A 22,419-nucleotide genomic window follows, 5' to 3' on the forward strand; every position below is an offset into this window, starting at 1 on the left:
TACAATAGAGTCCATAAAAGTAAAAAAATAATAATTAAATATTATAATTAAAAATACAAATACAATATAAACTAATTTTATTACACTGAACTAATTTTCATCGGGAATATCAATACCATAAGGAAACTTATTCTTGTTATGTTCTTCATTCCGACACAAACCACATCTCTTGTAGTGTGTACTTTTCTCCCGTTGATCTATTTCAATATAAATGCGAGTAGATTATGGACGATCTTTTGAATCTCTTCTCATTGCTGGATTGTTTCACAATTCTATTTCATTGTATTCTAGCCAGTATGATTGAAGATGAATTGCTTGAAACTCTTCTTTGTAAACGTCGAAGATACATTGCAATGTATACTTGGAAGACACATACATCATGTAGTCACCATGAATAAACGAACAAACGATTATGAAATGTGAATATGAATACTGTAATGCTTGAAAGTCACCACAATCACACCATCGTTTGTCGATGTCTACCTTGAATGTTCCTATAGGATGACCACTTGGTGGACGAACCAACTCCTTAACTGTAAAGCTACTATGTGCTGAATTGTGAATAACAACTTCATGGGAGTTCGATATTGCTCGTTCCTTGTTAAGATTTTGAATGACTATATTTGAGTAAATCAAACATGATGCGATCATGGCTTGAGCTTGTGTCCCTATTTCTACAAATTTTGCAATCATTCTATAGTATGTTTGCTTGCACATAATATTGCATATCCCCTTTAATACACTGTTCATGCACTAAACAAGGTTAGTTGTCATCCCCAATGTTTCTCTTCATCATATGTTTGTAGCTATTGTTCATTTGAAATATCACCAACCCATTTCACCGCATCTTGACTCTAATCGCTAATTTGTCTCCTACAATGTGATGCCAAAACTACATCTTGAAAACATCATACCACAACAAACATATCAAGATTCTATGATATAGATCGCCAAAACCCCATTGATTTGTTTCTCAAATGTAGAATGACATCAATTAAGTGATATTTTAATACTTAATTTTTTTTATGGTAAAACAAAAAAGAAAATCTTAACTCAACAAAATAAAAACACCCAAAAGTAATAAAGCTTTTTCTTAAAAAGGCTGCTTCTTCAAAATAAATATGAATATTAGAAAACAAAAATTAAGAAAGTTATAAAAATAATTTTGATGTAAAATTGCTCATTTTAAATTATTTTTAGATTTTGCTTATTTTCAAAAACGATACCAAATAAATGAAAGGTCATAAAAAAATAATTACACTATTTTATTTTATAATTTAAAGATTAAGATTTTTAAACATATAAAAAATTATTTTATATTTATCTGTCGTAATAAAAAATCAACTATAAAAATTTGATTTTTTTAGAAATTACTAAAAACATTTGTTATCATTTTAAAAACTCTTAAAAATAGTTATTTTTTAAGCAAAAACGATAATTTTTTAAAAATGTTGTAGCAAATTTGTGAAAAGAAAAAAATCTGTAACAAATCGTGTCTAAAACGACGCCGTGAAGCTATCGTCTTCTTCCTCCATCATGTTAGGGTTTTCAGAGCGTTGCAGCTTCCCTTCATCTCCTCCGTAATCCCCACACTAAACACCTTCCATTCACTGAAACTTCAACTTCCACGTTTCATTATCAACTCTCTCCTTTTCAGAGTCCCAGATAACCGGCAAAATGATCAACCTATTCATATCGGAGCCAACTCAAAACGTAGACACAGAAGGCGAATCGCTGAAATTGAGAATTCAGCTTTTGAAAGAATTAGAAACCGTTATATGGTCGGCAATAACCTCCGCAGGTCGCGCAGAATCTCGAATGTGGCTCTGTAAAACCATCGCGGGAGCGCACTGCGTCGCGCCTCGCCACCGGAGTGAGATTTTCATGAATTTACTAAGAACTCAAAAACAGAAGCACGATCTCGCGTCTCAGCTTCTCAATTTAATGTTCGATAAGTCGCCTCAAAAACTAGGTTCCGTTTTAGCTCGAAATTCTCGCGTGCTTGAGGATTTTTTCACCGGTGAGTGCTTTTTTTGTCCTTCCCGTGTGTGTAGTGTAGATTCTATGCACTGGTGCATTGTTTTGTTTGTGATTTTTGATTGTTTGTGACAAATTGGTAAATTTTGCAGGTATCCATATGCGTGTATTGCAGATTCTAAGTACTGCTATATATTGTTTTCTTTGTGAATTGATTTTTGTGATAAATTGCAGGTAACCCTAAGCGTGTGTTGCTGTGGTTTTCGTTTTCTTCCTCCGGATTGGAACAGGGGAAAGGGTTAAGAGCTTTAACTCAGTTTTCATTTAAAAATAGGGATATTTGTTGGGAAGAGTTGGAGTGGAAAGGTAAGCATGGACAATCACCTGCAATGGTTGCTACGAAGCCTCATTATTTTCTCGATCTGGATATTCAGCGAACCGTCGAGAATTTTCTAGACAATGTACCTGAATTTTGGTCGTCGATTGAGGTTGCTGAGTCGGTGCAAGATGGTGATATTTTTCTTATTGATAGACAATTTTTTGTTAGTTATTTTAAGGATTTAATGTATAGAGATAATTCAAGTGATGTGTGGGAAGTTATAGAACAATTCCTATGGGAGCAGCCTTTTTCTTGTTTATGTGAGCATCTTCTTATTAGTCTTGAAGAGCAGGATTTGTTTTACTTTCTTGAGTTGCTTTGTAATTGTCTTCACCCGAGTATTGAATTTCGATGTTCGGATGATGTGTCTCGGTTGTTTGTCATTGTTCTTTTGAAGTGTGGGGTTTCGAGACCTATTGACTGGATGCTACTGTTAAATGCTGTCATTGCTCAGGGTAGGCAGCTTCTAAGACTTTTGCGCGACGAAGAGGCCAAGGAATCATTGGCAAAAGTAGATGAAATCGTGTTGAAGATATCTGCAATCCCATGTGATGGTAATAGCTTGACCCCGATTTTAAAGAATAGGTGTAAGATGGCAACCATGGAAATGGTGCAGTGTCTTGGACTTCAATCTTGGGTTCTTTACTATAAGTTGTCACAAGAGTGCCGGACTCCTGAGACTTGGGAGTCTGTCTTTGCGTATAATCAAATTGGTTTCCGCAACTCTGATAAACATGCACTGATAGATGAGGATGTTTTGTTGTCAGAAGTTGATGGTTCTGGTTTTGATCGATGTCCTTCTGTTAGAGTTAAGAAGAAGAAGAAGAAGAAACAAAAAGATAGAAAGAAGAGGAGGAGGACATATGACTGCGATGTCAGTAATGATGATGAGCTGCTAGATTTTGATTCTGACATCCAGAAGTCGGATTTTCTTTCAAATAATAAAAGTTGGCTGCTTTCAACTGATGAGTACAGTTCGGCATGGAATAGTGTAAGTTCTTTATCATGGAATAAACTATTAAGCTTATAAAACTTAAGAGAGTGGTATTTCATTTGCATTTAGGAATCTTAAACTTTGAACATAAAAAATCTGCTAATAGGTGAAATATCTAGCATTTAATTGGATTTGCTCGTTCCATTAAAGTGAGATTTACATTACCATTGAGCGGAAAAGAGAAAAATGAGGTTCACCTTAGTAATTGAATTTGAAGCAATCATGTCTATTGAAATCTCCCTGCCGATATTTTAAATAACATATAAGATTGGTCTGGTTTTTCATCTTGGTTGACCGTTTAATGTGTATGGACATTTACTTGCATGGTTACTATGACATTTAAAATGTTTGTGCCTGATATGTGTTTTGATTGTTAAATTGGTTAATAACATGGTTGACTTTTAGTCATTTGTATATATCAATAATCAATTGTTTTTTATATGACGAAATCTGAAATAAATTAGGGATATTGTAATAGGTTCTTGATTATTATTTGTAATATACTGTTTATTTTCGATGATTATATTTATATATATCTTTTTGTTGCCAATACTCAAATATTTGTATTTTGAACTTCAGTCAATTTTTGGTCCCTCTTTTAAATTGAGTTCTAGATTTTGAATATTTAAATTTTACCATTTGGACAGATCTTTTAATGGATTTTAATTTGGTAATTGGTAGTAATAGTGAGGGTCGAATATACTGAAATTCTTCCATTTCTTCCATCATTACTGATTTTATCACTGCTTCTTTTTCAGGAAGACTTACCTGAGCACCTTCATAGACTGTGTTTTTCTAGGTGGATGATATGGCTTTTTAATAAATGAGTTCAGAGGTCTGCAGCTGTCTACTTTGCTGTGTCCACTAAAAAGATGTTATGATATCATAATTTTCAAAATGTTGGATGGCAAGCTCAATCAGCCCTTATTTTGGCGTTTTCCACTCAGTTCACATGTATAAAGCATGCCGTGGCTCTGAAATCTGCCCATGACTTTGTTGTTGATGTAGAAATTTTGTACTTCATTCTGAAGATTCCTGAAAAGCTTGCTTAAGAACTACATCAAAGTCGATAATAATTGGACTAATTGTGAAGATCCTGAAATGATAAACGCCCTTGCTAATTTGTTTCATATACTGCTACCACCTAATGATCGGAAACATGGATGTCATCCATATGCTCCGATTCTCCATATTGCATATCTGTGTGGCTTCATATGGTGAAAGGATTAATCAGAATACTATGAAGAGCATGCCTAGACAAGTTCAATACTTAGGCTCAATGAGTAGTTTTCTGAAAGTGCATTCATCAAGTTGTATTCATCTTGCGTGCCACAATCTATGGAAGATTGACAGTTATTATTTTCTGATAAAAAGACGCGCATGCATGCTCGTTATTGTAAGTTTTTTCTTCCATTTTTGGTGTTTTTTCCTACATGATGGGAACACTTGAATTAGAGAATTGATTACTTGGAATGATTTTCATGTTTTATTCAGTATTAGGAAGAAACTCAAATACTATCTTCTATATTTCCTTGATCTATATTTTGTTAAACTTGTAATGTGCCATACAAGTTTGTTAAAATGATGCACACAAATCTTTTGATGATAACAATTGCATAACTATGTGTTTAGTCACTATATAGTACACATTTCTTTTTGTCCTTACATTTTAAAATTTATTTGTTGAAGTTGTGAGATTTTAGAAAAAATAAAGAGAGAAAATAATAAGAGTTTGAATGTTATTGATAATAGCTTTATGCTAACTTGATTACAAAAGACTCAATACTAATCTCTATTTGTAGAGAAACATAGACTCAATCTTAAATTAGAAACAAATCATAATAATAATAATAATAATGAGATATTCTAAGATATCTCTATGATTATAAAATGATCTTGGGAAATAGTTCAAGATACTCTAATATAATATAATATAATACAATTAGATATTATAAGATATTTTCTAATATTCTAACATTATCAATCTAGTTTCTATATAAATTTATTTATTTAAATGTAGTTCTGTTATTAAACTTCTTCAAGTTTGAATGTTAAATGCTTGACAAGATAGCATGTTTCAGGAGTTTAGAAACTGAGCATGAACTCCTTTGTCTCTATGTCCACACCCAACTTGAATCTTAATAGAGTACAAGTGTAAACTGTTAGCTGTTAGTTTGTTTGAAGTTTATTAGTTAAGAAGTTAGTGTTGGTTAGCGTTATTTGCAGGCCGTCTCTAAGATTTTAGGTGTCCTATTCGATTTATGAATTTGGTGCTATTTTAAGATTTTAGGTTTCCTATTCAATTTATGAATTTGGTGCTATTTTTTTCTTTTATTATTGAGTATCAAATAAAGATGAATTTGGTGCTATTTTAAGATTTTAGGTTTCCTATTCAATTTATGAATTTGGTGCTATTCAATTTTAAGAATTATTATTGAAAAGAAGATAAAGATTACACAAGTATTGAAGATTCATATCTATCCAAAACTACAATAGAATTATAGGAAAATTAATTATTCATATATCTATCAATTTGAACATGTAGTAGTAACATCCATCACCAACAAGAACATTAATACACATTAATATGTGAATGATGGTTAATTGATGCTTTTGTGTTTTTTTAGGATTTCTTTTTTAAAATGTCTGAAATTTGAGTTAGAACTTTATAGTAGAAAAAAAAAGACTAAAAACTCAATTTAGATTGGAACATGAGAGAATACTATAAGACAATAAAAGGATTTTTATTTTTTTATTTAACACTATTTTAATATGATGATATAGTTTTATATTAGAAACCTGAGTCTAAAAAGTGAGTCTATTAAATATATTGTATTTTATTTTAATATAAATATTAAAAAAATGTGTTTGGTGCCCTAAAAAAATTTGGGGCCCACTGTCGTTCCCCATACACACACTCAGAGCCCTATGTGATTATGTGTCAGCTGTATTTGCTGATGTGTGGTTGGCGGTTATAACTTTTTCCTTTATTCTCGTGTACATATTGGATTAGCTTGTATAAGATCGTAATCAATGAAATCATTTTCACAATTCTTGAGATTCTATGAATTCTCTCTAGTTCTCTCTTAAATCTTGTGGCATTGGCATTTGAGAAAAGAGCTTGAATTTTCGTCTTTCCTCACATCATAATCAGTTTGGATTAGTTTGGCCAAAACCAAAACTCAAACAGAATAGTGAACACTGAGTTGAGTCTGTTAAAAAAAATTGCTCGTTACGATAGTAGGTTAGGTTGGGTCAAACTGTTTATTTCTGGGTTAGATTCTGGGTTACCCACATTCTTTATTTTTTTTAATTTAATTGTTGATAATGGACCATCATATTCTTTCTAAAAAAATATCACAAGCTTAATTTTCCCCCAAAAATATAGTGTAACCTACTTTAACTATCTTTTAACAACTAATTTATAAACATACAATTAATGAGAATATCAAAATTCAAAATCATAAAATACTTTCATTGCAAGGATCAATATACCAAAGTTACAAGCTCTTAAAATTGCATAAAATGCTTACAAGCATCAAAATAACTAAAGTGCAACATTCTAAAGTAACCAAATAATTTTTAGAAATTGGTTTACCTAGGTAAAATGGGTTGGTTTGGTTTTACCCGGGACCTAAATTTTTGAGAGGTTTTACCCGTTTTTTGGGTCGATTTGAGTTGGGTTGGCCGGGTTGGTTGGGTTAGATCAATCCATGTACATCCCTTTCGACAATTGTAAACGTTAGACAAATTAAAACTTGAAATTTGCGAAATAGCGAAACACTCCCTTATTTTGTAATCTGCCGATAAAATGAGACATCTGTCAACTTGCTTTGTTAATAGTGACGATGTGTCATGTAGAACCCTAAAAGCTCTCAAGAGACTTCCCAGGTACCCAATGGGAGAAATACATATTGGTTATGAATGTGGAAGAGACCTCTCCAACCCTAGTGTTCTTCTCCCTTTTATAGGCGAATTTTTCTTTGGAAATGGGCCTCCATGATCCAGGCCCATTTTATCCAGCCTCCACTTTTTGTTGTAGTGCCATCTGTCTAAGGGATGATGAGTGCACGGTTGTGCCACCCTGTCTCCCCACGGGTGAACGGCTACGCCACTTTGTCTTATGAATGGATGCACGGTCACGCCACTTTGTCCCCTATACAGAGTTGAGATGTCTGAGCTAAGCGCCGCATCATTCCATGTGATGGGCTGCATCAAATGAAGTCCACTAAACCCAATCCACCAACTTTCACTTTTCCTCCCTGCACCCGACAACTAAACTCACTCATCTCCAACACTGATTTCGGCTAAAATCATCTTGGAAGGTGACTTGTTTTATTTTAATTTATTTAATTGTTCTATTGGTTCTCTACAATTTTGGGTTGCATATTTTGTCTACCTCCTTCCATTAAAATTACATATTATTTGTTGCGGATTTCAGTGTTTGGGATGCAAATTTTATAGTAAAAATCTTGAAAAATCTTATTATTGCATTACAGGGACACGTGTTTGAGTATGTGGTTAATAGTGTGTAAATAATTGGTTAACAAAGTATATTTGATGGCTAACGTGTTATCTGTTTTTTTTTTTATTCTTCTCTTCCTTTTTTTCAAATTGTGTTGATTTTACGTGATAATAAGAAGACGAAAGACTTTTGAAGAGAACAATTGTATATATTTCTAGAAACAATAAATTGTTAAAAAATTGTTTTCATTATGTCTAGAAATGAATTTTTATTAGCTTGCATTTGATTTTATCTTTATGACAATAGTTTACTTCAAGAATTTCTCATCATAGTAAAATAAATACACATTTTATGAAATAAAAATTGAAAATGTTTTTACAAAACAAACGATCCTTTAAGTTGCAAATATCTCCTTCCATTAACATATTATTGATTTTAGTGTGTGGGTTCAATTTTTACGCCAAAAATCCTTGAATTTCTTTTATATGTAATCATGTATGATTCTGATTATGTGGTTAATGGTGTGCAAATAATTGATTAACACATTACATTAGATGATTAATGAGTTACTTGTGTACCCCATTAACAAACTATGACAAACAATTAACCATAAACTTTAGTTCTGTCAATTTGGTTAATAATGTAGTTCTGTCAATATGGTTAATAATGTAAAGTACTTGGTTAGTGGATTATCTTGGGTGTTTATCGAGTAAAATATATACTACATCGTCAACCAAATATGATACATCATTAACCCCATACGTGAACCATGTTAATCAAGTTTAAAGGGGATAAAAGAAATCATTAACCAGCTCATTATATGATGTAGTGTTGTTGTCACTTGTAAATTTACAACCTTACCTGATACAATACCCTCGTAAATATCTATTTTTGCAAGTTAAAATAAGATAGCTTTAACTGAGTTGTTTTATGCATTTTTGGTGTGACACTTGCACCTTGAATTAGAATAGAACTTCATGGATAGTACAAATAATTTGTTAGATTGTGGTAGTATTGGTGATGAAGGTATATAAGGTGATAACTCTAATGCTGATGATGCATGTTGAGAGTTTGTAATGGGAATATTTTTTTTTAGCATAGACGAGGTTAAATGATTTTATGGAGAGTATGCTTCGAAAAATGAATTTGGGATGGAAGATTAGAACAGAAAAAAAAGAAAAAAAAAAAAAAAAAGATACGAGGGATAGTTCTCTTAATTTGAACATGTTTGTAAGAGGGCTTTAAACTTTAAAGTGTTAAAATTTTGTGTACGATAATGACGATCACATCCAAGTTAAAAAATTAACCTAATTAACCTACAAAGATTTGAATGAAGGTAGGAGAAGATGAATTATTGTACGTTACAAAATTTAAACCCCAATTATTCTAGAGGGTAGTTATACTATGGGGGGTTGTGGCTACCTTATGTTTTTCTTTTAATAATTTGGTATATTTTTATATTTAGATATTTCAAATAAGTTTATTTGTCAACATTAGTAGAAACAAGACAATTGAAAAAAAATGGATTAAAAAAGAAAAAGAAACTTGAAAAATTGTTATGTGATTGATAAATTTAGTCATATTTTTTCTCTTCTAATCTTTATAACAACTACAAATAGAACTTTGTCAGCCGTAAAAATTATCAAAACAAGACTCAAACAAAGTAGATGATAATTTTTTGCAAATAACTTAATTATTTATATTGAAGAAAAAAATTGTTAGTCTATTTAAAATATTAATTATAAATGAATTTGATTATTTAGATGTCGTCGAACTTTATTTTTTTCAAATAATAACTATTTTGAGTTGTTATTTTCTTTCTACTGTTTTAATTTACATTACATTATAAGTAAAAAATATCATGAATTTTTATTGTTTGTTTGTTAAATTTAATATATTAATTTGAAAATATATTTATTTTGTCTTTATAATTGGTACCCTCATAAAATTATGGCTAAATATCATGAATTTTTATTGTTTGTAGTTCACAAATAAGTTTGTACAAAGCCAACAAAATTATGAACTTTGCATGAAGAGAGAACAATTCAAGTCAGTGATAACAAGATTTTTCAATCTCTTTGTTAAAGACGTATACATTTTGCGAAAAAGACATGAAAAATTATGTTAGTATGAAATTGAAAAAGGTGATGATAAGTCCTAGATAAACTATTTTTGTAAGAGAACACAATTTAAACTTCTTTTATGACATATTTGGATGACCATTTTCATATAAAAAATGTGTTTTTGGCCAATCTAAAAAATAAAATTAGTTATAATTTTTTTGGATATGCCGTAACTTTTAACACAATATATTTGATTAATAATAAGTATGACATGTCTTTTGTTGCATTTGTTGGAGTGTATCACTGTGATTAATCAACATTATTTGGATGTGGGCTGGTCTCTCGAAAAGACATCCTCATGAATATTGTGATTGATCAATGTAAAGGCTATGCAAAGGGTCATTGAACTAATCTTTTCTACAACCTGTCATATATTGTGTTTATGGCATATAATGAAAATTTTCCCAAAAAACTCAGCATATGGGGTGAATATTAAAGGAATCACTATACAATTAAATAATTAGTTTGTGATACAATCACCATAGCTTTTTTTGAAGACAAATAATGTTTTTTCATTTACAAATTTGAATTTCGACATCGAAAATATTTTTGGACATGTATGTTAACTATTCAATAAAGTGATCACATACATGCTTCCGTTGATGAATAAATCAATTCAAGGAAATGTCTAATTCAATTTGCAAAGCAATGTGGTAATGCTTTTAGTAGTTAAGCAGACCAATCATTTAAAGCAGATTGCATTCAATGGATACAAACAATGGTTCTCATCTCTAAAATTTACATCAATTACAGAAAATTAAAATGGAAACTATTTTTACAAAGTAAATTGGATATAAGAGTTATTGCTCGGTAAAAGTTAATTGATAGTTGATAGTTTGTACTTAATAAGTTAATTAAACTATTTGGTAAAATTGACTATTTAATAAACTTAAAAATATAAATGACATCTTTAATTAATAATAAATTAATATTTAAAGTTAGAAATTTGAATTTTATTTATTTATTAATTTGATATATTATTTATTTACCCAATTTATTTATTTTTAATTATAATAAATAGAATATATTAAATATTTACTTTAAATTATTATTTATTTAACTAGTTTATTTATTTTAAATAATTTATAAATATAGTTAGTTGGTTTAATTGAAATTGTATTAAATAAAATATAAAGATTAGGAATGATTTTCGTTAAATTAATAAGGATATAATTGAAAAAAATATAAGTTAAAAACTCCTAAAATACACATTTAAATTGATTAAATTTAGAGGGGTATTTTATATATTAAGATTCAATTCAAACCCATATTTTTATTTTTATTTCAGAATATTGAAGGTGAAAGAAAAATTAATCTATGAAAACAATTTATTGTAGAAGTCTCACACAGGTAGTGGTCCAATAACATGGTGGCTCTCTTCACCATTGTCCTCCACTTCGCTCTCCTCAGGGCATCACTTTGGTGGAACAGTGGTCCTACTCATATCTTGTCTAATTTAATATATATAACGAATTCATTCATATATGACCTCAAAATAAAAAATAATTAACATTTATATGATTATATCCATCATGTATTCATTCATATCCACAGCAACCGCCCCAACCAACACACGAATAAAAAAAACGCATGCGCAATATCAACAGAAACATTGTTGGAGCTGTAAGAATTTTGGAAAGTAACATTTGTATGACCCGTCCCCAGGTTTTCAGGAAGTAGTGCTGTACGATAAATCGCACAAACTATCATGCATCCCCCAAAAAGTAAATGCTCACATCATCTATCGTCACAACAAATAAATAAAGAATTTAATTACATATTATTACGTACATCTTAATAAATATTTTTTTTAAAAAAAGTTTATATTTTTTTAAACAAAAATAAAGTACATGATTATATCATTCATTTGATATATCAAGGATATCATAAATTAATCAAATATATCATTTACAAACACTTTAAAATATTATTAAAATTAAAATAAAACAAAAAAATATATTATTTTTTTGGAGAATTATATCAAATTCTAATAAGAGTGGTTAAGTCTCACATTGATTATATTAATAAACTAAATGTTTTATATATAAGAGTGTTGATCCATATATCTAATGTCTTAAGATTTTTTGAGATATACATATTGTCAAAATCTCTTATGAATCTTAAAGATTTTCAGTAGTTTGCACTAATTAGATCACTCTATGTCACAAATGACAAAAATATGTTAAACCAAATTAGTATAAGTTGAGAATGAAATTGTTTATATTTAATTTCATACTAAATAAAAAAAATTATGGAAATACTTTTTATAATAGTTTAAACATAAAAGTTGAAGGAAATAATTAAAAAATAATTTAAAACTTTAAAAGTTGAAGGAAATAATTAAAAATGAAAATTTTTAAAACTAAAAAGTAATATTTTGAAATCTCGAACTGACTAAAAATTTATTTAACCCTAATATTTATTTTATTTTAATTAGTTTATTTGAGTTTTTTAACATCTATCTTATTTAAATTTGATCTCAACATTTAAGTTATATGATTTAAAATTTGAGTTTTAAAAAAATTAAGGAAAAATTTGTACCGAAAATGAATATCTCTGTAAAATTCGTATTAGTTTTTACGTTTTTATAATAATGGTGTATATTTAAGTTTAATTTAAATTTGAAGATAAATTTATTAAGAATAAATTTGTTCATAAAAAAAATATAATCAAAATTAATTAATTATTGATAATAAATTTTAGAGTTATATTTATATAGTGGTAATAATAAAACATAGACATAAAAAGTAAATTAACATGTTAATTTGTACACAGACATAAAAAGTAAACATTCATACACTACTAGAAAAACAACATTTAGCTGTCATATTTAGCGGTGGTCACCGATACCGACGCTATGTAGTGTCCATTTAGCGTCGGCTTAGCGCACGCTAACGCACTAAGTATATTTTTTAAACTTTAATCAACCTTTAGCGTCGGTATAGCCGACGCTACATTTTGTGATTTGTAAAATTTAAAATTTTTTTCACTAAAAAATTTGTATCTTTATTTTTCCCTTGTTCCTTTTTATTCAATTTTTTTTCTTGTTGTGATTTCTATTTTTTTTTTTATGTTTTCTGACGTTCAATCATGGATAATTTATATGTTTTTATTTTTATATAAGTAAAGTAAAATTGTGTTTAAAAAAAAAAAAAGTAAAACACGTTATAAATACTACCAATATTTTGACTAATCATTTTTTTTATTTGTCTACATGTGCATTATTGTAATATCTATTTAATTACCTATATAAAAAGTTTTGATATATTTATCTATTCAATTTTGATATAGTTTTATTTATCTATTTATATAGTTTTGATATAGTTCTAATATATTTTTAATAATTTTGATATAGTTATATTTATCTATTTATCTATTCAATTTTGATATAGTTCTAAAATGATAAAAACTTAAAAATTGAATGATAATAAATCTAAAATATAATAAAACTCATTTAAAAATTATAATGAAATTATCTTTCACATTTAGTGTCATTAGTGACCATATGCCAATTTATTTAAATTTATATTTTAAACTATTCATTATTTTAAAATTTTAAATTTATATTCTAAACTATTCATCCTTTCAATTTTAAATTTTAATTCTCATAGGAGTATTATAGCAATTATTAGAAAAGTATAAGTCTCTAATTAAAAACCCAACATAAAGTATAAGTCTCTAATTAAAAACCCAACATAACCTCTGAATTAAACCCTAGTTGAATTACCATAGGTTCCGCCTCCTCAGCCGTTTACATCAACATCTTCGAGTTAGTGTTTTTTCACCTCTCTCATTTTCTTAATTTTTGCATCGATTTAGGGTTTTCATGTTCTGATTTCATTTATTGAATGAATGTGAAGGATGGCCAAGGAGGAAGTGAAATCGGTGGTTCCAGAATCCATTTTGAAGAAGCAGAAAAGGAGCGAGGAATGGGCTTTGGCCAAAAAACAGGAACTTGAATCAGAGAAGAAGAAAAGATCTAAAACAAGGAAACTCATTTGGAGTAGAGCCAAACAATACGCCAAGGAATACGATGATGCGGTATTTAAAATTTTAAGTTTATTTATTCATTCCAATTATTAAATCCATTATTTGTATAATTATTTTGTGTTCAGCAAAAAGAGTTGATTAGCTTGAAGCGTGAAGCTAATGCAGTGTTTTAAGCAAATTTCTCTGTCAATTTAAGGGGGTGAGGAAGACTTTAAGCAAATTTCTCTGTCAATGTTCTTTCATGTTTCATATTGAGAATATTTGACCCTAATCGTTTTGTTGACTTTCCAGTGTTGACCATCTAGCGTCGGCCAGACTGACGCATTAGTATAAAATTATGTTTAGCGTCGGAGGTCCGACGCTAATGTTTTTACAAAAATGGGTAGCACCGGATATAACTAGCGTCGGCTGTTCTATAAGTGATGGTAGCGTCTCTTTAGAGTGGGTAAAGCCGACGCGAATATAGCGTAGGATGTCATATGGCCGACGCTATGCTTTAGCTTCGACCGTTTTAGCAGCCCGTCTCCGACGCTATTCTGACGCTAAGTCAATGTTAGCGTCGTCTTTTCGCCTATTAGCGTGGGTTTCTGCCGTCGCTAAGTTCAGTTTTTCTATTAGTTATATTGCATTCTAAATGTTTTAGTATTTTATTTTAGTATTTTTAGTTTTACATTTTTGTCGCTTTTTGACTAATTTTTTATGTTTATCATTGCTTGATTATTTCTGAAAATGTATTCATAATTCATTGAAAATCTTGTTTTAGTGTAAAATTTGTTCTACTTGTGTAATTATAAATAATCTTTGTTTTGAAAATGTAATTTTAAGTAATCACAAACACTCAAAACCTTAGAAAGCACAAGGAAGATACTCAAAGATTGCTCTATAGCTTGAACAATTTTCTGGTGATAAGGTACAAAGTTAATGTTGAGAAAATATTGCAATCATGTTGTCTATCACACTTTTAAAGCAAAAAGTTAAGAGCTTATTGTCAATTACAAGCAATTCATATATAGTGAAAATGAATAATTATCTACAGATCATTGCCGTAGGTAATGATAGATTTTCTTGTAATGGCTATGAAATCTTAATATACTTGCAATCAACCATACGTTCTCTTACTACACTCAAACGGTACATGAAACACATCCATTACCTATCTGCTAGAGCCATATCAGTTGCAATTTTTCCGTAAAGAAATTTAATTTCCCTGAGCAAAATAGATTGATGCAATAAAATCACAATAAAAAGAAAAGAGAAAGCAAGAAGCAGAGAGGGAGTGGAAAAAGAGGGAAAGTTATTGATGTCACATAAAAGATAAAATGTAAACGATGTTCAAACTTTCATCTTCATTGAACTTAAAGAAGTGAAAATAACATACATTAATAGGTTCGTGTAAGTTAAATGATGAAAAGCAAAATGATTTGAAAATGATGTTGCAATTTTAAGTTAATGTTGTGTAAATTGAAAAGATGAAAAAGTCTCACATACGAAGAGCATCAGTAGCCATATATGAGGAATATCACTAGTGTTTATAAGATGGAGACCAATTTTGTGGTATCTAATTTTGTGAACAAGAAATAACACACTCAAACTAACCACTACACGCGCCGCCATCATCTGACTTGGCTTGACTTAAGTGGTGTATTAATTTTCTTTGGCCTCCATCGAATCAACAACAACTTATTTGTGTAATCCATTCCTCTTTTTTTGCCCTCCATCAGTAATATATTTGGTGGCTTAATATTTTGTTAAAATTAATTTTTCGAAATTCAAAAAGCAACATATACCTTGCATAAATGGCAGAAAACCATGTTAAGAGTAAATTATAAGATGGTATGAGAGTTTAAAATCACGTTCAATTTTAAACGTCCGGTGTGTTCAAAGTTTCATCTAAGAAACTATTGCCACACTTCTCGGTAGTATCCATCCTCAGAATTTGCAATGGCTTCCAAAACCAAATATGATGGTGCAAAATGCATGAGATATAAAAATATAAATCATGATCTAAAATAGAAAAGTGAAAGAAAAAAAGATTAACTATAGCAAAAAACATCCTTACTCCTTTGAAAAAAAAACTAAAGATAAAGTGAGAACGAGGGGAGACAAAGGAAACCATACCAAAAGTAATCCTAATATCTTAATATATATTAGTAAGAAGAAAGTAGAAGGCCATAAATTACAAACTGCACATTTGAATACAAACCTTACAGTATAAATTATGTTAATAAAGGAAAAAAAAGAAAACAAAAGTAAATTGTATTTTAGAGTGGAAGAGGAATATTATTAATTATTTATAAGGAGATGGATCCAGGTCATACAATCACTCAATGAGAGAATTTGTCGTATACTATATGAAATGTATACTACTCTGTACATTCATACACACCTACTTTATATTTTGTTTAGAAAAGATAAATTTTATTATATAATTAACATACTTTAAGAAAAAAAAATAGATATAATTATGTAATATGATAAAAAAAAATGAAATAAAGAAAAATGAAATGTTAAAAAATAACATTAAATATATTTTTAATTCCTAAAATTATAACCATTTAAGTATCTTATAAAAATGTTGTGCCAAACCAAATTTAAAAACTCACGTCTAGGTAGCTCCTCTCTTATCACTAAAATGGAGAAAACAAGATCCTTAGATCAAGTTGTTCTCAACCTTGACCAACAACAACACAACCCTAAACCACCTTCCACCATGGACACCGAAACTCATCATGAAAATCCCAACCACCTCTCAAATATTAAAACTCTAAACCGTCTCAACTTCTCCAAACCCAAATCAAGAGTCCTTGAATACAACCATCCACATCTCAACAAACTACATACCTCCCAAGAAGACACTACTCAATTACCATCCTATAAGGTCTCTTCCGACGAGGACGAAGACGACGACTATAAATGGAAGGAAGAAGAAACCGATGAAGACGACGACGACGACGATGTTTCCCACGATCCAAAGTTACATAACAAAAAAAGAAAATTTAGGGTTAAATGGAGGCTAGTTTTTGAATGGATACTATTTTTAAACATATTAACATGTTTGGTTTGTTCTCTCATAATAAAAAACATAAAAAACATGCATTTATTAGGGTTAGAGATTTGGAGGTGGTGTTTAATGGCAATGGTAACATTTAGTGGGCGTTTATTTTCGGGTTGGTTAGTTAGTTTCACCGTTTTAATCATCGAAAGAAATTTCATGCTAAGAGAAAAAGTTTTATATTTTATCTACGGTTTAAGAAATAGTATACGTAATTGTTTATGGTTAAGTCTTGTTTTACTCTCTTATTGGAGTGTTGTTTTTGATGATGTCCAAAAGAAAAACCACAAGTTCCTTAACAAAGTGTTTCAAGCACTTGTTGCGGTTTTAGTTGGTGCAACCATTTGGTTAGTAAAAATTGTTTTAGTCAAAATGTTGGCTTCTTCATTTCATGTGACAACATATTTTGATAGAATGAAAGAGAGTGTTTTTCATCATTATGTTTTGGATGCATTGTCGGGACCAGCAATGGAAGATTGTGAAAAGATATTGAATGAACATGTTTTAAAGGGTTCGAAATCGATGCCGGCGGCCGGAACGGCGAGGTGGAAGAAGAAGATGAAGAATGTGAAGAGATTTGGTTCAAGGAGGATTGATATGGAGAAGTTGAAGAAACTTAGTATGGAGAGTAGTGTTTCAGCTTGGAGTGTTAAAAGGCTTGTTAATTATGTTAGGTATTCGGGTTTGTCAACTATTTCTAAAACGGTTAATGATTTTGGTAATGGTGAGAATGAGATTAGTAGTGAATGGGAAGCAAGAAGTTGTGCTCAAAAGATTTTCAACAATGTTGCTAAACCGGGTGCCAAGTAAGTATTTAGTTACTATCAAATGTTCAATATTACTTTCTAATTTTCTTTAAAATTATAGATTAAATATAGATAATTCAACTTTTCTAATACTATATCGCATTCCTTTTTCATGGCAAAATATATTAATAGAAAATGAAATACTAGGAAATTGTTTAAATAATGTGGTACAAAAATCTCAAAATAATTGACACTTTAATTTTTAAAGTGTTATGAATTATATAAAAAGTATAGATTATAACTTTTTTTTTATCTTCTACATTAACTCTATATGCTTTAATTAATTTTACATGTTTCATTCTCAATTCAGTATTTTTTATTCACAATAATAATAAATATTTAAAGATAATTTAGTAAAATTATGATATATTTTATTTTTTAATTTCTTTTAATATGAATGAAATTGTCAAATACATGTCAATTATTATGGTACAAAAGAACTATGAGTAGATATGACGTCGGATGAATAAATAAAATACTAATTTACTACCAAGAGTTAGTGTCAAGTGTAAATTAAAAATTTCACGTTAATTAAAAAAATAAAAGTTGAATAATATACAAGTGAAAATGAGATGACTCAAATATTTATCATCTTAAAATTTTAAATATCTATGAGCATCCAACCAACAATTACTTATTACCGTAACAAAATTAACTACTATTTGCAAGAAAATGCAATGTGACAAAAACAATTGTTTCATGTTTATTTGCTCCAATTGAATGGTTAAGTGAAAGCTAAAAAGTTCTAATTTTAACTTATATCCTTTGCTAGTGGATTGAGCAATGTAAATATCATATTCAACATTAATTTATCATTTCTCTACTATCAATAGTAAAAAACGGTTATTATATTCTGGTCGATGCACCATGTATTGTGGAGTGGTTATGATAATCACTTTACTTGTAATGAAATGATGTAATCCACTTGCGAATATGGATTTGGACCACAGTTCCACACCTAGACAATATATATATCAATGTCATAGGCTCATAGCTATATATTATTTACTCCAACTCGCCTATATCATTCTCTTCATTGGAATCTATTGGTTTCTTTTGGGGCTATTTTAACGTTAAATATGTTTGGTAGTTTTTTTCTTTATCTTTAGTCTATATAAATATACTATTTTTTTTTGTTTTTTTTTACCCTTTTTAATTTTTTTTAATCATGCAAAATTTATCATATTCAAATTTGTTTTAGTAATATATATATATATATAAAGAAATATTAAAATGAAAATTAAATAGATTAATTTTAAAATAAACAAATTTCATAATGTCTAAAATAAAATACTAACAGCAAAAACAAAAATAATATATTTACAAAAATTAAATAAAATTAAAAATATAAAAAAATATTTGTCTAACTCAACTAATAAATATTAAAATTATTAGATTGAATTTGTATTAAAATCAAAATCTTACAGTTATAATATAGAGGAAGAAAATAAATTTGTATTGTGTAGTCCCATCGCATAATATTGTATACATAGTTTTGTGCTCAATTGGTCCACATTATATTGTGGCAATATTTTAGTGCTGAGTGGCTCTGACCAAGTATCATAAATCATAACTTAGTCCAACAAAATTGAAACATATGATCTTTTTTATATTACTTTTGACTTTTTTCATGAAGTTGGCCGAATCCAACCCTACCATCCAATTACTTCAACTCGTCGCACGTTATTAGTGTCCCACTCCTTAGTAATTTATTTTGCACTAAAATGTCATAGGCCATTTTTGTGTATGGTCCCAACTCCAAGCATAATCAAATTCCATTCCTATGAATATGATATATTATATTGTCCTTAATGTACCAGTTTGTCCTACGAGTTTTATTTATGATAGTAATGTATTTTTTAACACATATTTTTAATATTTTTAAAATTTATATTAATCCCACCAAATTTATATAAAATTTATGTAAACTTTAACAAATCAAATGTATTATATTAAAAAGTGTGTTAACTCCTACTTCATCATTATCTTAATTGGTACTTCCAAAGTGCTACCTAAAGAAAATATTCACATATCTATAGTAGTTGTGGAGTCCAATGACCCGGAGAACTATGATCAAAATCTAAATCAAAATATCTGTTGAACTTTCTACTAATTAAAATACATAGGACAAAAAAGAAAAAGAAATTTAAAAGAAAAAAAAAGAGAAAAATTTACTTCCTATTATTTTAATTGTACATCGACCATACTCCCACAAACTCTCCAAATCTTAAGTTTTCCCTTCCTATTTTAAAAAAATTAAAGATTTAGAAATTCAATGAAACATCATTAAAACATATTTAGATTTTGACAAACTCACCGGAATCTAATATTTTTAGTCCAACAAATTCAATTGTTGGAAATTCAGCAAAGTCAAGTTTAACTTTGTCTGAATTTATTTCGGTGCCGAAAAATCAAAATTTGACTTTAATAAACTAATTGAAAATAATTTTTGAAATTTAATTTTTATTTATATGATGAATGGTAATTTGAGTAATTAATGAGACTTATGAGAGTAGGAATAGTATTGGGTCAGACCAGAACTCCAAATAGATCTGGTTATGAGTTCAGGCCCACTATTTGGTACAGTTTTGGGTTAAATTTTAAAGTAATTGTTCATCCAGTACCGAATTTGTTCATCTACTACTACAAGGTAACAAAATAATAATTGCCACCATATAGTTACATAAAGTTTTTCAAAATAAAAAAATTCTTGAGAAAATGATATAAATTTATATTATTAATTGATAATTTATTGAAGGTATATTGAAGAGGTGGATCTGATGAGATTTTTGAAGAGGGTTGAGATACATACCATATTTCCACTCTTTGAAGGTGCTCTTGAAACTGGCAAGATAAGCAGGTCTTCCTTTAGAAATTGGGTGGTAAGTCTTTCTTCTAAATTCCTCACATGTAAATAAAAATTACATTTTCAAGTTACTTGTTCCAAAATAAAATATATATTTAAATGTATTCAGATTCGAGCTTATTATGAACGAAAAGTTCTAGCACAATCATTGAATGATACGAAAACAGCAGTGCAACAACTTCACAAACTAGCAAGTGGTGTTGTGAGTGTAATAATAATAATTGTGACCCTTTTGGTGATGGAAGTGGCGACACTAAAGATTATATTGTTCTGTATCACACAAACTGTTTTAATTGGGGTTGCATTCCAAGGCACTTGCAAAACTGTTTTGGAAGCCATCATCTTTGTCTTCATCATGCACCCTTTTGATATTGGAGACCGATGTGTCATTGATGGTATTCAGGTAATTAATTTCACTATATATATACCTCTTTATTAGTAACACATATTGTACTAATTACATGTAGTGATCTACTTAATTAATTACAGATGATTGTGGAAGAAATGAATATATTGACAACAGTGTTTCTTCGATATGACAATGAGAAAATATACTATCCTAATGCAGTCTTGCTATCCAAGCCAATAAGCAATTTTTATAGAAGTCCAGAGATGTGTGATGCAATTGATTTCACCATCGATGTGTCAACTCCTATTGAGACTATCATTGCTCTCAAGAAATCAATACAAATGTAAGTTTTCTTTATCTATTCATAAAATATTTTAATGGATGATTAATTATTATGAATTTTTATTAGGTACATTGAGAGCAAGCCAAAGTACTGGAATCCAAAGCACAGTGTGATGGCAAAACAAATAGATAATGTGCACACATTAAAGCTATGTTTATGTGTTCAACACACCATTAACCATCAAAACTATGGTGAGCGAAGCACTAGGATATCAGAACTCCTATTGGAATTGAAAAAGATATTTGAAGTCCATGGTATCAAGTACCATCTTCTTCCTCAAGAAATTCATCTCACTCAAATGAATGTTGGAAATGGGAGAGTTCTGTTTTAATCATCAAATAAACTTAGGAGCAGCTTCATTTGTAAAAATATTTTTTATTTTTATTTTTAAAAATTTGTGTTAATTTGATCCGTTAATAAGGAGATAATAGACTTTTGAAGTGAACAACTATGTACATTTTTAGAAGTAATGAAAATGTCACAAAATTATTTTCATTATTTTTAAAAATATATCTTCGTTAACTAAAATTTCATATTATCTTTGTGATAATTGTTTACTTCAAAAGTCTCCGGTCAAGGTAAAATTAGCACAATTTGAAAAATAGAAATTGAAAATATTTTCACAAAATAAACAACTCTTTATTTTTCATTTCATTTTTTTTTTGTTTATAGATCAATGAATTTCCATATTAATCATCGAATCGAAAACATTTAAATTATATATCTTGTTCAAACTTCATCTCTCATAAGCTTGGATTAATTTGCACTTAATTATGGTGGCATGCATTTGCTATTAAGGTATGAAATGGTTGGGTTGCCATATTTTTACTATTGTTTTATTGTGTGCGTGTGTGAGCCTTTATATAAATCTAGATTAAGTTAGATATGAAATAGATAGATTAATATTCAAAATTAAGTTATCTTCATTATTTTAAATTTTGAAATATATCTATTATATTAAATGAAAATTCAAGATTAAGTGGGAATAGCCTGTCCCCTAAATTCCTTATAGTCGATAGATTTGACTTAGCAATTTTTAAAATTTTAAATTTTAAATATTATATATACATATATA

At 29.1% G+C, this 22,419-nt stretch overlaps 3 protein-coding genes across 3 annotated transcripts; all 3 read left to right on the forward strand.

The window, feature by feature from the left end:
• The first annotated feature begins 1,448 nt into the window (after positions 1-1,448).
• LOC101498220 (uncharacterized) lies at positions 1,449-5,015 on the forward strand. Its single transcript, XM_004509484.4, has 3 exons — positions 1,449-2,020; positions 2,212-3,347; positions 4,109-5,015. Exons 1-3 carry the CDS (start codon positions 1,678-1,680, stop codon positions 4,175-4,177), a joined length of 1,548 nt encoding a protein of 515 aa, XP_004509541.1. The 5' UTR covers positions 1,449-1,677; the 3' UTR covers positions 4,178-5,015.
• An 8,599-nt stretch (positions 5,016-13,614) lies between these two features.
• LOC105852500 (large ribosomal subunit protein uL30w-like) lies at positions 13,615-14,160 on the forward strand. Its single transcript, XM_012718325.3, has 3 exons — positions 13,615-13,707; positions 13,799-13,979; positions 14,054-14,160. Exons 2-3 carry the CDS (start codon positions 13,800-13,802, stop codon positions 14,099-14,101), a joined length of 228 nt encoding a protein of 75 aa, XP_012573779.1. The 5' UTR covers positions 13,615-13,707; position 13,799; the 3' UTR covers positions 14,102-14,160.
• Positions 14,161-16,502: 2,342 nt separating this feature from the next.
• Positions 16,503-21,998, forward strand: LOC101498549 (mechanosensitive ion channel protein 10-like). Its single transcript, XM_004509485.4, has 5 exons — positions 16,503-17,786; positions 20,545-20,668; positions 20,762-21,055; positions 21,142-21,344; positions 21,411-21,998. Exons 1-5 carry the CDS (start codon positions 16,561-16,563, stop codon positions 21,673-21,675), a joined length of 2,112 nt encoding a protein of 703 aa, XP_004509542.3. The 5' UTR covers positions 16,503-16,560; the 3' UTR covers positions 21,676-21,998.
• Positions 21,999-22,419: the final 421 nt, after the last annotated feature.

Source organism: Cicer arietinum, chromosome 7 (genome assembly GCF_000331145.2).
Source record: "Cicer arietinum cultivar CDC Frontier isolate Library 1 chromosome 7, Cicar.CDCFrontier_v2.0, whole genome shotgun sequence".
Classification (NCBI taxonomy): Eukaryota; Viridiplantae; Streptophyta; class Magnoliopsida; order Fabales; family Fabaceae; genus Cicer; species Cicer arietinum.

Coding starts and splice junctions, on each gene's coding strand:
- LOC101498549 (XM_004509485.4), top strand. CDS start 16,561: ATGGAGAAAACAAGATCCTTAGATCAAGTTGTTCTCAACCTTGACCAA. Junction 17,787..20,544: donor GTTGCTAAACCGGGTGCCAA/GTAAGTATTTAG, acceptor AATTTATTGAAG/GTATATTGAAGAGGTGGATC. Junction 21,056..21,141: donor GTGTCATTGATGGTATTCAG/GTAATTAATTTC, acceptor AATTAATTACAG/ATGATTGTGGAAGAAATGAA.
- LOC105852500 (XM_012718325.3), top strand. CDS start 13,800: ATGGCCAAGGAGGAAGTGAAATCGGTGGTTCCAGAATCCATTTTGAAG. Junction 13,980..14,053: donor CCAAGGAATACGATGATGCG/GTATTTAAAATT, acceptor TTTTGTGTTCAG/CAAAAAGAGTTGATTAGCTT.
- LOC101498220 (XM_004509484.4), top strand. CDS start 1,678: ATGATCAACCTATTCATATCGGAGCCAACTCAAAACGTAGACACAGAA. Junction 2,021..2,211: donor GCTTGAGGATTTTTTCACCG/GTGAGTGCTTTT, acceptor GATAAATTGCAG/GTAACCCTAAGCGTGTGTTG. Junction 3,348..4,108: donor ACAGTTCGGCATGGAATAGT/GTAAGTTCTTTA, acceptor CTTCTTTTTCAG/GAAGACTTACCTGAGCACCT.